Source organism: Rhinopithecus roxellana, chromosome 17 (assembly GCF_007565055.1).
Source record: "Rhinopithecus roxellana isolate Shanxi Qingling chromosome 17, ASM756505v1, whole genome shotgun sequence".
Lineage (NCBI taxonomy): Eukaryota > Metazoa > Chordata > Mammalia > Primates > Cercopithecidae > Rhinopithecus > Rhinopithecus roxellana.
The window spans coordinates 10,850,832-10,865,611 of record NC_044565.1 but is presented as its reverse complement, the minus strand read 5'-3'; the positions used below and the strand labels follow the sequence as shown (position 1 = coordinate 10,865,611).

The window sequence follows — 14,780 nt, the reverse complement described above, 5'->3', positions numbered from 1 at the left end:
AGGTGTGTTGGCTCACACCTGTAATCCCAGCACTTTAGGAGGCTGAGGTGGTTGGATCACCTGAGGTCAGGAGTTCGAGACCAGCCTGGCAAACCTGGTGAAACTCCATCTCTACTAAAAATACAAAAATTAGCTGGGCGTGGTGGTGGGTGCCTGTAATCCCAGCTACTCGGGAGGCTGAGGCAGGAGAATCACTTGAACCCTGGAGGCAGAGGTTGCAGTGAACCGAGATCACGCCATTGCACTCCAGCCTGGGTGACAGAGCAGGACTCCGTCTCAAAAAAAAAAAAAAAAAAAAAAAATCAAATTAAAAAAATGGGGATGGTTGAACATGCACTGAGTGCTGGCATTGTGCTTCTAGATTGTGAACTTGAGGTTGGGGCCATTTTCTCTGAGTCCCCAGCACCTTGCATAATGCAATATAGGGTATACAATAAACATTTGTTGAATTTATAAATATTTAGCATCTACCTTACACCTATAATTGATTAGTACTGTGATACAAAGATGAATAATGAAACAGGTATGTAATAAGTGCTACAATAAGGATGTGGACAAATGCAATGGTAGCAAGAAAGACAAAAACAGGACTGACCACTGGGTTTGGTCAGATGATTGTTTAATAAGCAAAAAGTCTACCACCAGTGGAGAGTGGGGCCAGAAGTCAGATTACAGTGAAATATAAGTGGTCGTGTTGCATAAAGCATCAGTATTTTCTTTCCTCCTTTCCTTCCTTCTTTTTTTTTTTTTTTTTTTTTTTGAGACGGAGTCTCGCTCTGTCGCCCAGGCTGGAGTGCAGTGGCCGGATCTCAGCTCACTGCAAGCTCCGCCTCCCGGGTCCACGCCATTCTCCTGCCTCAGCCTCCCGAGTAGCTGGGACTACAGGCGCCGCCATCTCGCCCGGCTAATTTTTTGTATTTTTTAAGTGGAGACGGGGTTTTCACTGTGTTAGCCAGGATGGTCTCGACCTCCTGACCTTGTGATCCGCCCGCCTCGGCCTCCCAAAGTGCTGGGATTACAGGCTTGAGCCACCGCGCCCGGCCTCCTTCCTTCTTTCTTTCTTTCCTTTCTTTTTTTGAGACAGAGTTTCACTCTTGTTGCCCAGGCTGGAGTGCAATGGCCCGATCTTGGCTCACTGCAACCTCCGCCTCCCGGATTCAAGCAATTCTCCTGCCTCAGCCTCCCGAGTAGCTGGGATTACAGGCACCCACCACCACACCCAGCTAATTTTTGTATTTTTAGTAGAAATGGGGTTTCACCAAATGGACCAGGCTGGTCTCGAACTGATGTCAGGTGATCCACCTGCTTCGGCCTCCCAAAGTGCTGGGATTACAGATGTTAGCCTCCGAGCCTGGCCACATCAGTCCTTTTTTTTTTTTCCAAGACGAAGTCTCGCTCTGTCGCCCAGGTTGGAGTGCAATGGCACAATCTCGGCTCACTGTAACCTCCGCCTCCCGGATTCAAACGATTCTCATGCCTCAGCCCAACGCTAGATTGGTTTTTCCGAGCCTGTGAACTCCATGGAGTTGCCAGATAAGCGTAGTCCCGGTGGACCAACGCCCAGGACGAACGCTGTAGACTAACCCTATGCCAAGCCGCAGGCAGTGGTTCCGGACTCTGGGACTTAACCTAACGTGGCGGGGCGGGACTTCCGGAGGGAGGCTGACGCGGAGGCGGAGGCGCAGGCGCGGGCTGGCAGGTGTCACTGACCGGACGGTGGTCGCTGGGGCGAGAAGCTGGAGCCGGAGAGGCAAGGCAGGACCCCGGCTCCACTGCCGCCTCTCTGAGCTCTCGCGACGCGGACCTCAGTGCCAGGATGGCTCGGGGCGAGCGGCGGCGCCGCGCAGTGCCGGCAGAGGGAGTGCGGACAGTCGAGAGGGCGGCTCGGGGAGGCCCCGGGCGACGGGACGGCCGGGGCGGCGGGCCGCGTAGCACGGCTGGAGGAGTGGCTCTGGCCGTCGTGGTCCTGTCTTTGGCCCTGGGCATGTCGGGTCGCTGGGTGCTGGCGTGGCACCGTGCGCGGCGGGCGGTCACGCTGCACTCCGCGCCTCCTGTGTTGCCTGCCAACTCCTCCAGCCCCGCCGTGGCCCCGGACCTCTTCTGGGGAACCTACCGCCCTCACGTCTACTTCGGCATGAAGACCCGCAGCCCGAAGCCACTCCTCACCGGTAACCGGGCCCCAGGGCGGGCAGGCAGGCGGACTCTTAATCTGGGCGCCCCAGCTTGAAGCCAGATCAAGGGTCGGGAGGAATGGATCAGGAGAGTTATGAAGAGGGATGACCCAGAGACCCGGAGGGACAGGTTCCCCTGCTCTTTGACTTACGTGGCCATTCTACCCCCAGGACTGATGTGGGCGCAGCAGGGCACCACCCCGGGGACTCCTAAGCTCAGGCACACGTGTGAGCAGGGGGACGGTGTGGGTCCCTATGGCTGGGAGTTCCACGACGGCCTCTCCTTCGGGCGGCAGCACATCCAGGATGGGGCCTTAAGGCTCACCACTGAGTTCGTCAAGAGGCCTGGGGGTCAGCACGGAGGGGACTGGAGCTGGAGAGTGACTGTAGAGCCTCAGGTCAGGGCCTCAGGACACCCTTTTCTCAGCCCAGACCCCCTCTATCCTTCCCTTGCTGCCAGCAAATGCAGCATGAAGTGGGCTCTGGCTGCCTGGCTTAAATCCTGCCTTAAACAACTGCCTCTGTGAGCATCTCTAAGCCTTGATTTCCTTGCTTGTAAAATGTAAAATGTAGATAATAATAGCACCTAACTCACAGGACTGTAAGAATTAAATGAAAAAGAGGCTGGGCGCGGTAGCTCACGCCTGTAATCCCAGTACTCTGGGAGGCTGAGGCTGTCAGATCACCTGAGGTCGGGAGTTCGAGACCAGCCTGGCCAACATGGAGAAACCCTGTCTCTACTAAAAATACAAAATTAGCCAGGCATGGTGGCGCATGCCTGTAATCCAAGCTACTCAGGAGGCTGAGGCACGAGAATTGCTTGAACCCGGGAGGTGGAGGTTGCACTGAGCCAAGATCGTGCCATTGCACTCCAGCCTGGGCAACAAGAGCGAAACTATGTCTCAAAAAAAAAAAAAAAAAAAAAAAAGAATTAAATGAAATAAACTGTGTAGAGTTCTTAGTGTAGGACATAGTACACAAGTATACTGTTACCTTCCAGGGCACCCAGTGTAAGGCTCTTTATCTCATCCCACTTGGGTGTACCTGGTTACCCTCAGTGACCCTCAGTACTGCCAGATGTATGTTGTTTACATTACCCCTGCCTACTGTTCCTTTCCCTCACTAAGGCTGATTCTCAAGAGAGAATGCCGGTCTAACACTGTTCTTTTCTGTCCTCCTTGATCACTTAGGCCTCAGGTACCTCTGCCATCCCTTTGGTCTCCCTGTTCTTCTATGTGGTGACAGATAGCAATGAAGTCCTAATACCAGAGGTTGGGTCCAAAGGGCAGTTGAAGTTCATCAGTGGGCACACCAGTGAACTTGGTGACTTCCGTTTTACACTTCTGCCACCAACTAGTCCAGGGGATACAGCCCCCAAGTATGGCAGGTAATTGGGGGAAGAGAATGTTCAGGGATGGAAGGGGTGGTTATTCCCATTTTCACTAGTCTCCATGTCCCCTGCCTGAGACCTCCCAACCTGACTCCTGAACATTTCGTATTTCTCTTTATAGTGCCCACTGCCTTCTCTTGAATAATATTTCCTATTTATCTTCTCCCTTTCAAGTTACAATGTCTTCTGGACCTCCAACCCAGGACTGCCCCTGCTGACAGAGATGGTAAAGAGTCGCCTAAATAGCTGGTTTCAGCATCGGCCCCCAGGGGCCTCCCCTGAACACTACCTCGGCTTGCCAGGATCTCTGAAGTGGGAGGACAGAGGCCCAAGTGGGCAAGGGCAGGGGCAGTTCTTGATACAGCAGGTGACCCTGAAAGTTCCCTTTTCCATAGAGTTTGTGTTTGAATCGGGCAGTGCCCAGGCAGGAGGAAATCAAGTCCTACCAAGACTGGCAGGCAGTCTACTGACCCATGCCCTGGAGAGCCATGCTGAAGCCTTTAGAGAGCGCTTTGAGAAGACCTTCCAGCTGAAGGAGAAGGGCCTGAGCCCTGGTGAGCAGGCTTTGGGTCAGGCTGCCCTCAGCAGCCTCCTTGGTGGAATTGGCTACTTCTATGGACAAGGACTGGTATTGCCAGACATGGGGGTGGAAGGGTCTGAGCAGAAGGTGGACCCAGCCCTCTTTCCACCCCTACCTCTTTTTACAGCGGTGCCTTCCCGGTCATTCTTCCCACGAGGCTTCCTTTGGGATGAGGGCTTTCACCAGCTGGTGGTTCAGCGGTGGGATCCCTCCCTCACCCGGGAAGCCCTGGGCCACTGGCTGGGGCTGCTAAATGCTGATGGCTGGATTGGGAGGGAGCAGATACTGGGGGATGAGGCCCGAGCCCGGGTACCTCCAGAATTCCTAGTGCAACGAGCAGTCCATGCCAACCCCCCAACCCTACTTTTGCCTGTAGCCCATATGCTAGAGGTTGGTGACCCTGACGACTTGGCCTTCCTCCGAAAGGCCTTCCCCCGCCTGCATGCCTGGTTCTCCTGGCTTCATCAGAGCCAGGCAGGCCCAGTTCCACTATCTTACCGCTGGCGGGGACGGGACCCTGCCTTACCAACCTTACTGAACCCCAAGACCCTACCCTCTGGGCTGGATGACTACCCCCGGGCTTCACACCCTTCAGTCACCGAACGGCACCTGGACCTGCGATGTTGGGTGGCACTGGGTGCCCGTGTGCTGACGCAGCTGGCAGAGTATCTGGGCGAGGCTGAGGTGGCTGCTGAGCTGGGCCCACTGGCTGCCTCACTGGAGGCAGCAGAGAGCCTGGATGAGCTGCACTGGGCCCCAGAGCTAGGAGTCTTTGCAGACTTCGGGAACCACACAAAAGCAGTACAGCTGAAGCCCAGGCCCCCTCAGGGGCTGGTTCGGGTGGTGGGCCGGCCCCAACCTCGACTGCAGTATGTAGATGCCCTTGGCTATGTCAGTCTTTTTCCCTTGTTGCTGCGACTGCTGGACCCCAACTCATCCCGCCTTGGGCCCCTGCTGGACATTCTAGCTGACAGCCGCCATCTCTGGAGCCCCTTTGGTTTACGCTCCCTTGCAGCCTCCAGCTCCTTTTATGGCCAGCGCAATTCAGAACATGATCCCCCCTACTGGCGGGGTGCTGTGTGGCTCAATGTCAACTACCTGGCTTTGGGAGCACTCCACCACTATGGGCATCTGGAGGGTCCTCACCAGGCTCGGGCTGCCAAACTCCACAGTGAGCTCCGTGCCAATGTGGTAGGCAATGTATGGCGCCAGTACCAGGCTACAGGCTTTCTCTGGGAGCAGTATAGTGACCGAGATGGACGAGGCATGGGCTGCCGCCCTTTCCACGGCTGGACCAGCCTTGTCTTACTGGCTATGGCTGAAGACTACTGAAGGGAGGGAGAGGAGGGGAGCCAGGCCACTCTGGCTCTAGAGGGACAAAGGCTTCTGGCTTCTGCCCCCAGTCCCTTGGATACCAGTAATTCAAACCTTCCTCATTTCATCTCAGGTGTCTCCTTACTGTCATCCCACATAGCCCTGGGGTGAATGTGAATTCAGAGTCTATTTTTCTAAATAAATTGGAAAAAACATTTTGAACTCTATTGCTTTTGCCAGATTTGCCTCACCAAGAGGCCTTAGGTCAGTCCAGGCCTCAGGATTGTCTGCTGTCCTCAGGGAAGGTGGGGTCAAGTGGCCATAACCTGTCCCCTTCAAATCCAGTCAGGTCAAGTGCAATGCAGTGAGTTGAGCTTTAGTCCACCCAAATCCACAAGTGGCTGGTTCAAATCTCTTTAATGAGATCAAAGGCTCCTGTGTATATGTCTTGATGTCTTGCGGGGGTAAAGCTAGCACAGTCCCCCAAATACTGCCCCTCTCTTCAGGGCTCCAGCCCTTTCAGGCAGATTCTAGGTAGGCAGGAAGGGGCCAAAGGGAATGCAAGGAGGTGGGACTAGGGCTGTTTCTGGTGGGCAAGTAACCCACCCACCCTCTCAAAACTACTTATGGGATGTCCCCTTCACTGGAGGACAGCCCCATGGGAGAGACCTGCGGTACAGAATCTGGGGGCAGTGCACAAGGGGAATAGTCCTCCAGATCTGGCAGGGTGGCACTAGCTCTCACCTCCTTGACTGGCTCACCCTCACCGGAGGCAGGACAAGGGCAGAGCTCAATACCGGAGTCACCAGTTAAACGGCGATAGCGACAGGAGGGGGGTGTGGGGGCAGGGCTCACCCCTGCCCCAGGCTCACCCTCCTGATGAGGGGGGGCACTCTGGTGGGAGGAAACACCTTCCACATTTGTTCCTTCGAAGTGGGCAGGGCAGCTGGATGAGGAGGAACACCAGGTTTGTTCGCTGGAAGCAGTCAAGGGGAGGCCTGGGGCCACAGTATAAGCCGGGGGGTGGTGTGCCTGGGCGGTGAACCACATCCTCGTAGGCTGGGGGCTTGAAGGTGCTGAGGAGGCCTGCAGGGGAGAAAATTGGCATAATTGGTTGAAGGCAACCAGGTATAGGATGCTAGTTTTTATATTAGGGAAAAATACTTTGAAATGTGTAGAAAAGGGAATGTCAGATGATTTGGGGTCCTGGTTTGGGGAGGGCCACTGGTAGTTGACCTAGAGCATCAAGTCACTCACGAAGGTCAAGCAGTGAACCAGTAGGGAAAGGACCAGCCCCATGGCATGCCCCATGGTAGGCCAACAAGTTGATTTCACGCTGCCGCTGCTGTTGTTGCAGCCGGAGTTTAGCTCGTCGGTGGCGGAAGGCGCAACAGCAGCTAAAGAGGATGAGGACAGTCCAGAGCAGCCAGAACCCTGCAAGAGGCAAGGAGGGAGCAACTCAAGCATCTTTCATGCAGAGAAGGGGCCCTGAAGGCCGAAATTCTGAGGTCCAAGGGAGGGTGGGCACAGGGACTTGGAAACAGCCTTCTTGGGGACTTACACCAGAGCTCATAGTAGTAGGTGCAGCAGCCAGTCTCCCCACAGCAGTGACCACTCTCACAGAGGTAGGGCTGGTTGTTCACTCCTGGGCACAGCTCTCGAAGCTGGGGGCAAGGAGGCACTTAGAACTAAGGGGGATTCCAGCGCAGGGCACTGTCCACCCCCACCTCCTGCATGCACATACACAATCCCACCCTGTCAACCAAGTTCAGCTTGGAGAGATGGGGGAAGTGGAGGATGCTGAGAGGAGTGTTGAAATATCTGAAGGGCTGTCAACGTGGAAGAGGATTTGGAATAGCAAGAATCAGTCTAGAGAACAAGACAAAAGTTTGGACATACAAAGAGGGAGATTTCAGGTCTGCATATATGAGACTTCCTTCACACTCAAGCCTCACCCTCCCCAACCCCCCTACCCCCATCCCCCCGGTGCTTTCTGTTAAGGGAGTGTTTTGGCAGAAGCCAGAAGACAGTCTGAGATAATCTCAGTCTCAGACAACGGGCAGGGGAAGGTCATTTCCAAAGCAAGTTGCTTTCATTATCCTGCGCAGTTCACTACCCCCACCCCCAACTGGATCTTTCCACCCCTGGGCCTCAGGCTCCCTAGGACAGAGGAGGGACAGTGTGAGACCCAGAGCAGTGCTCCCAACCAGATGGGAAGCTGTGGATGATAAAGGATGGCATCCAGGGCGCGAGTCTGGGTTCCAGCTCTTCTCCAAATTGCTCCCTCAAGAGAAGACGCTGCCGGACTCTGTTGTGACAACAGGCACATAGAAAAAGATCACAAATAACTGTTGCAAGACAGAGGGAGCCTCCCTGGGGCCTGCCTCACTATGCCTCTGATCACTGGAGAGCCACCGCAAGCTTCCACTGCAGACATGGGATGGGGTCTATGAGGCTACAGAAAAAGTCTGCTGCATCTACGTTACAAAGTTTAGACAAAGAGTGGGAGATATTTAGGAACTTCACAGTACCTTTGGCTCCGTGAGTTCCTCCCCCACCCCCAAAAGGAAGGGACAAGGAAAGGGGAAAGACAAATGGCTGTCGTGATAGGCTTTGGAGCTGTTGGGATACCTGCTGTTGAGATGCCCGAAGTGCCCCCCAGGCCTCCGCGCTGCCGTTCCCGCTGCTGGCCTGAGCCATGCCTCCACCTACAGCCCCCTGAGGACCACAGCCTCCTCTACCGCCAGCCGCCCCGCCCCTGCCACCTCTGCTGCCACCGCCATGGTCCCTGCCCGGCCCATCTTCGCTGCCGCCACCATCACTACGCGGCCTAAGCTTCCATCCGGGGAGAACTCCACCAACTAGGACTCAGATTGCTCTGCCCTACCAATCAGCATCGTCCCTTGACGGACAGGCCAATAGGAACAGATAATAGGTTTCTCCCTGTGACCAATCCACAGCAGCGCCTTCGCCGCTCTCCCAGACAACAAGAGCTTGTACAGACAAAGAGTAGGGGAAGGTTCGACCCACGACCCTGACTGACAGCGGCACTAGCCAATATAGACAGCAGAACAGGCTCTGACATATCAACCAACGAACAGCCGCCCCGAAGACCAAGGTTACCGCTGATTGGCTTGCGCCATGTCTTCGGAATGACGCCAAATGCCGGAGACTGCCAGGTAATCCCGCCTGTAAGAAGCGGGGCCCCAAAAGTCGGTCCGACTCTGGGCGCAAACCAGCCCAGTTTCTTGCGGTGCTTTCCAAGCCCCAGGCATCGACGCAAGCTCCGACAGGGGCAAAACATGTGTATACCGGAGACTGGTCTGCCCACAACATCCCACTCCCCCAGTTCTGTACAAGCCAAAGCACCAGATGAAATTTAATAGGGTGGGGAAGACACTCAAGAGCGGGCATGGGACAGGGCGCAGAGTCCAGGTTAGGTAAGGGCCTTACGTAGCCAAAAGGGGGGATCCAGGGCCCTCGGGCCCCCCCAGCCGCATCTGCAGGTTGATGCGGTAGCACTGAAGACTGCAGAGTGCCTGGCCGGTGCGAGAGCAAGCGTAGCGGCGCGGATGGGGACAGCCGGGGACAGAGCAGCGCGGAGGCGGGCCTGAGGGGGATGGCCGCTGAGACACCGCCGTGGGGGCGGGGACGCCAGGTGGGAAGGAAAGGGTGGTACCCTGTGCTCCGCTGCAGTAGCGCACCATGGGAGCCGGAGCCGCAGCCCGCCCTCCCCGCCGCTCGCCCCGTGCGGCTCCCCGGCCTCCCCGCCCGCTGGTCGCCGCAGTCTTGGTGAGGCGCTCGATAGTCTGGTTCTTGTGCTCTTCTGCCCGCCGCGCCGCCTGGAGCCGCCGCTTACGCGCCCGCTCCTCGCGCTTCAGCAGCATCTCCTCTGTGAGGGCAGGAGCTGGACAGCCCTCAGCCACAGGCAGCGGCAGCATCGGGGAAGGCTGACTCCGCGCCTTCTGGAGCAGAGCTCGCTAGGGAGAGACAGACACGGGGTGCTGTCTGAAAATGGAGGAGGATGGAGAGGCGAGGTCGGCCAGATCGGGGGAGGGGAAAGAAGGGACATGGAAGGCAGGATCTTGAGCAGCGCAGGCCTTGGGAGACGGGATATTAATAAGCACCCTCTCCAGGACACCTTCCATAGGTTCCTCTTCATAAATACTGCCTCATCCCAGATCTCCTGACATTCAGCTTTAGGTCCTTAACTCTCAAGGGGAGAAGCATCAATAATGTTGCCTGCCTGACCTGTGCACCAAAACCGTACCAGCTTTCCCAGAGATCTGTTGTTTCTAATCTTATCTCAGTAAAGAGTATCAGTTGGATAACTGCTGAAGCCAAAATCCCAGGCTTAGCCTTGATATATTTTCTCTCCATTCCCCTCCCCAAAAGTATCTACTTCCAAAATATAGCCATATTTCATATGATTTTCTCCATCTCCACCACTTTGGTCTTGGTTAAAGCAACCACTGCCTCTCGGCTGATTACTTCAACAGCTTCCTAGTTGGTCTCCATACTTCTATCTCTTATCTCCACGGAGATTCATTCTCTACAAGGATGCCAGAGTAATCTATTGAAATGTAAACCAAGTATGTCACTTCTCTGCGTACAGCCCTTCAGTAGCTTGTCCAGTTTTTCTTCTCCTTTACTCTGCTAGACATGTTCCAGTCTCAACGTCTGTGCGCCTGCTGGTCTCTGTTGGAAAAGCTCCTCTGGTATTGCAAATGTTATCTCTTCAGAGAAGCCTTCTCTAACTACCCTAATGTCTCTCTTCTGTCATTTTCTATTTGTTTGTTTACGCCATTTCTATTTCATCACCCTATTCTTTCTGTCATAAACCATATAGCTTTTTGAAATTATTTATTTACTTATTTACTTCCCAGCCCCTCAACACACACACTAGAATACTAGCTCCAGGAGAACAGAAACTTTATCTCTTTTCTCCACTATCGATATCCCCACTGCCATGCAAAGTGCTTGGGTCGTGGAGAGTTCTCAATACTGTATACTTTGGTGAGTGAATAAACAATGAGCCAACATACCTGTCGAGCAGTAAGCAGCCGCTCATTGATCTCCTTCTTCAGGTCTCCATTATCATCCAGCTCCCCCTTCTCCAGGGCATCCAGCCACCTCTGTTCCTCCTCTTCCTCTTGACCCCCTAACCCTCCTGATAGGTCCCGAAGTGGAGAGGGAGAGAGATTACTGTCTTCATCTGGGAAGGAAGTTGGGGAAAGAAAAATAGAATTGTTCAGATGGTGCACCCCAATTTGGCTGAGTTAATACTGGGATATGGAAAATCTTAACCCATTTCAGAACCAACCTTCTTTCCTTAGGCGGGTATAGTAAGAAACCCAGTTTCCCCACCTCCAGATCCTTCTCACCCAGCCAGGCACGGTACTGCTCAAGGGGGACTCCTTCCATAGGTTCCTCTTCATTATCCACAACCATAAGGGGAGAGGGTGAGCGAGGCCCTTCTGGGATCACAGTGAAGGTAGGAACACTGCAGAGAAGCAACACTACTCTTTAAAATGAGCAAGCGTCTCCTCCTCCTACGCAGTAGCTCCACCCAACTTTCCCCACCCTCTTAGACTCTTGCTGCCTAAACCTGGACCCTGAAGTCACAGTGTCCATTCGGTCTTCTAGGAAGCCCAGTCGGCTTCTAACTACTTTCTCTGCTCCTAAAGTTCCCCTTATAAAACTTTGACCCGGCCGGGCGCGGTGGCTCAAGCCTGTAATCCCAGCACTTTGGGAGGCCGAGACGGGCGGATCACGAGGTCAGGAGATCGAGACCATCCTGGCTAACACGGTGAAACCCCGTCTCTACTAAAAATACAAAAAACTAGCCGGGTGAGGTGGCGGCGCCTGTAGTCCCAGCTACTCGGGAGGCTGAGGCAGGAGAATGGCGTGAACCCGGGAGGCGGAGCTTGCAGTGAGCTGAGATCTGGCCACTGCACTCCAGCCTGGGTGACAGAGCGAGACTCCGTCTCAAAAAAAAAAAAAAAAAAAAAAAAAAAAAAAAAAAAAAAAAAAAAACCTTGACCCTCTTGGCCTCACCTCTTGGTCCCCAGGACTTGTCCCCCAAGCTTGATTTTGAGTTTGAGCTGGGGCTTGGCAGGGGACGGCTGCGTAGGCCCGGCGTCTTCTTCCTGATGGTGTTTCTTCTTGTGTTTCTTCTTGTGCTTCTTGTGTTTTTTCTTGTGCACTCCATGGCCATGGGCACCCGCCAGGCTCAACTCCAGGGCTTCTCCTGCGGAAGGAACGCCTGTCGACAGTGTTCGGCCGGAGGGTGGCAGGGGAAGCCCCTGAATAACCTAAGCCCCTACCGATCCCACCCTTTCCGCAGTACTCTCTGTTACCATAACAACAGCACTGCCTTTCTCCTTCCCACCTGTGGCCGAAGTACCCTGGACTCTCCGAGGAGAAAGAACGGGAATTCTTTTCTAACACGGCCTAAATTGCTTGATCTATCCGCGCTTACCCGGCTCAGGGGCCTCCATAGCCCCAGAGGTGCTCCCACGCCGCCACAGCTTACTCATGAGGTCCTGCAAGGAAAGGGGACTAGAAATGGTTGGGACACACGCAGACATGCCTTTTCCGCCCCGCGGAAAAACTGGAGCCAGCAAAATAACCAGTTACTTCCCGTTCGTAGCAACCATCCTTGTGCGGGGCACGCTTCGCGTCCAAAATCGTCCCTGAGAAACAAGAATCCTTCCAACTAACGTTCCGGTCCCTCTGAGGTAGGGACCGCCCAGATGGGCAGGGCTTTCCCCTGGCTCCGCCTCCCCACACTAGATTTCAGAGCTCAACGCGGGTGAGTCAATTATTGAACTCGAGTTTGGTGAATGTATACGCCAGAACAAGTGCGGGAAGCTAGTCTAAGTGGATGCAAAGATGAATATGAACACCGCCCCTGTCCTTGAGGAACTCACAGTTGGGTGGAGGAATACATAAATTATACTGATGACAAAATGGCCGAAATGCTTAAACAGCACGAGTGCCCTAAGAGCAGAGCAAAGCAAACGCTCTTAGGTATTTAGACTTCAATTTTCATAAGTAGAGGAATAAATAAATGAATTACGGTGCAGCTGTACAATGTGGAACACCATACTGCTAAGAAAAGTTGAGTGATAAGTAATTAATGAGATTGACACAGAATTTTAACAATCTGAGTGTCCTAATGAACTTGGTATATCCATACAGTGGGATGTCAAGTAGCTTGGAAATGAGGCGCGCCAGAAGGCTACCTAGGAAATTGGTAAGAGTCATTTGCTGATGAGCAGATGGAGAACAAGGGTGGATGGCTACCTATTTTTTATTATTATACCCTTTTGCGCCTTTTGAATTTTGTATAAAACGTGTATATTTTACCTCATTTTTAAAAAGATATAAAAGCAGGTAGGTTTGTATGTGTTGATACATGAAATAAGAAAAGTGAATTCCCCATTCTGGCTAATATGGTGAAACCACATCTCTACTAAAAACACACACAAAAATTAGCTGGCTTGGTGGCACGCGCCTGTAGTCCCAGCTACTCTGGAGGCTGAGGCAGGAGAATCGCTTGAACCCGGGAGGTGGAGGTTGCAGTGAGCCGATATCGTGCCACTGCACTCCAGCCTGATGGACAAAGCGAGACTCTGTCTCAAAAAAAGAAGAAAAAAAAAAAGAGAAGAGAAAAGAAAAGTAAATTTCAGGATTATGTGATCTGATTTTTAAAAGCATAATATACTAGCAAATACATAGAAAAAAATGAGGAATGTATACCTGTTAATATTGGTTAACTGTAGAAGTTGGGGTTGAGGAACTTTCACTATCTAGATCTGTCATGTATTTTCTTACAGCCAATATATATCACGTTTATAATTGGAAAAAAAACACCTATATACATATATCTAAATATATATGAGTGTCTGAGCAAGGTAACAGCAGTGAAAAAAGAAAGAACTCATTCCTCTTGTCTCTTACATTTCAGTGATAAAATTACCAAGAATCAATGAGCAATTATATTGGGGAATCCAGGATGAAGTCATGTAGTATGTGATTATGAAAAGGGATTTTGGAGTCAGACAAGCCTATTATCAAATCCCAGTTTCACCATTTATTAGCTATGCAACCTTGAGCTTAAAATTATTTAAGCTCAGGGCCGGGCGCGGTGGCTCAAGCCTGTAATCCCAGCACTTTGGGAGGCCGAGACGGGCGGATCACAAGGTCAGGAGATCGAGACCATCCTGGCTAACACGGTGAAACCCCGTCTCTACTAAAAAAATACAAAAAACTAGCCGAGCGAGGTGCCGGGCGCCTGTAGTCCCAGCTACTCGGGAGGCTGAGGCAGGAGAATGGCGTGAACCCGGGAGGCGGAGCTTGCAGTGAGCTGAGATCCGGCCACTGCACTCCAGCCTGCCTGGGCGACAGAGCGAGACTCCGTCTCAAAAAAAAAAAAAATTATTTAAGCTCTCTGAACCTCAGAATCCAACTCTATAAGATGGAATACAGTAGGATCCACCCCATGAGGGCTCTTTCAAGGAATAGAGGAAATCAAGAACGCACGATACCTAGGGTGTCAGCAGGCACAGGCACATAGTAGATGCTTCAGTAAGCAAATAATAATAAGTGATTTATAGGTTTCTAGCCCAAGTATTTAGTGGGAAGATGGTATTTTCAGTAAGGAAGAGAACATAGGAAGAGAAGCAAGTTAAGAAGGGAATCATTAGCTTTGCCCAAGGTGAATTTGAAGTGCCTGTGGGAATGCCTGGGTGGAGGTGGAACAGCTGAGAGAAGCCAAGGATGAAAGTATGAATGGGGATGTCATCAGCATAATACTGGAGGTCCCCAAGTGATGGAAGCATATGAGACACCCAGAAAGAGTAAACAGATAAGAGGAAAAGAACTAGGAACAGAAACAAGTGAGCACCTGTCCTGCACAGCCGAGCAGAGGGGCCAGACAGGGTTGAGAAGGTCAGGAGAGGCAGAAAGTATCAAGGGACTAAGGCTGTGATCAGCTGGGTACAGTCCTTCAGAGGGCAGGCTGAGCTCTAAGAAGAGAATGGCTTTTACCATGGTGTGAAGGCAATACTCTTATCACCAGGAGTTACAGTGAGAGATCACTTGCAATTCGTATTTGTAGAATACATTCGAGTTTATAATCTGCCTTCATATTCCTTCTCTCCCTTGGCCCCCACAGCATCCCCATAAGGGAGATACCATTGTTTTCACCTTATAAATGAGGAAACCGAGGCTTAGAAAAAGAAATGTTTTTGCCAAAGTCACAAAGTTAGGGAGTGGCAGAGCCAGACTCAAACAGAGGCTTCCTGACACCTGGCCCAGT

General features: G+C 52.6%; 3 protein-coding genes across 4 annotated transcripts; 1 reads left to right on the top strand and 2 right to left on the bottom strand.

Annotated features, from left to right (window-relative positions):
* Positions 1-1,575: 1,575 nt before the first annotated feature.
* MOGS (mannosyl-oligosaccharide glucosidase) lies at positions 1,576-5,678 on the top strand. Its single transcript, XM_010379245.2, has 4 exons — positions 1,576-2,168; positions 2,343-2,569; positions 3,362-3,558; positions 3,736-5,678. Exons 1-4 carry the CDS (start codon positions 1,817-1,819, stop codon positions 5,471-5,473), a joined length of 2,514 nt encoding a protein of 837 aa, XP_010377547.2. The 5' UTR covers positions 1,576-1,816; the 3' UTR covers positions 5,474-5,678.
* A 177-nt stretch (positions 5,679-5,855) lies between these two features.
* Positions 5,856-8,280, bottom strand: WBP1 (WW domain binding protein 1). The gene is given in 5 exon segments (XM_010379243.2): positions 5,856-6,478; positions 6,480-6,541; positions 6,713-6,889; positions 7,017-7,119; positions 8,087-8,280. Coding segments are annotated over 5 exon segments (810 nt in total). The 5' UTR covers positions 8,156-8,280; the 3' UTR covers positions 5,856-6,079.
* INO80B (INO80 complex subunit B) lies at positions 8,058-12,082 on the bottom strand. 2 transcript variants are annotated; one of them, XM_030921686.1, is made up of 6 exons: positions 11,937-12,082; positions 11,513-11,705; positions 10,840-10,958; positions 10,501-10,670; positions 8,909-9,435; positions 8,058-8,644 (listed from the first exon to the last, which is right to left on the bottom strand). In XM_030921686.1, the coding sequence occupies exons 1-6, from the start codon at positions 12,043-12,045 to the stop codon at positions 8,575-8,577; spliced, it is 1,188 nt and encodes a 395-aa protein (XP_030777546.1). In that variant the 5' UTR covers positions 12,046-12,082; the 3' UTR covers positions 8,058-8,574. The 2 variants fall into 2 exon arrangements, with proteins under 2 accessions (XP_030777546.1, XP_010377546.1); XM_010379244.2 differs by lacking the exon at positions 8,058-8,644 and having other exon boundaries at positions 8,816-9,435.
* Positions 12,083-14,780: the final 2,698 nt, after the last annotated feature.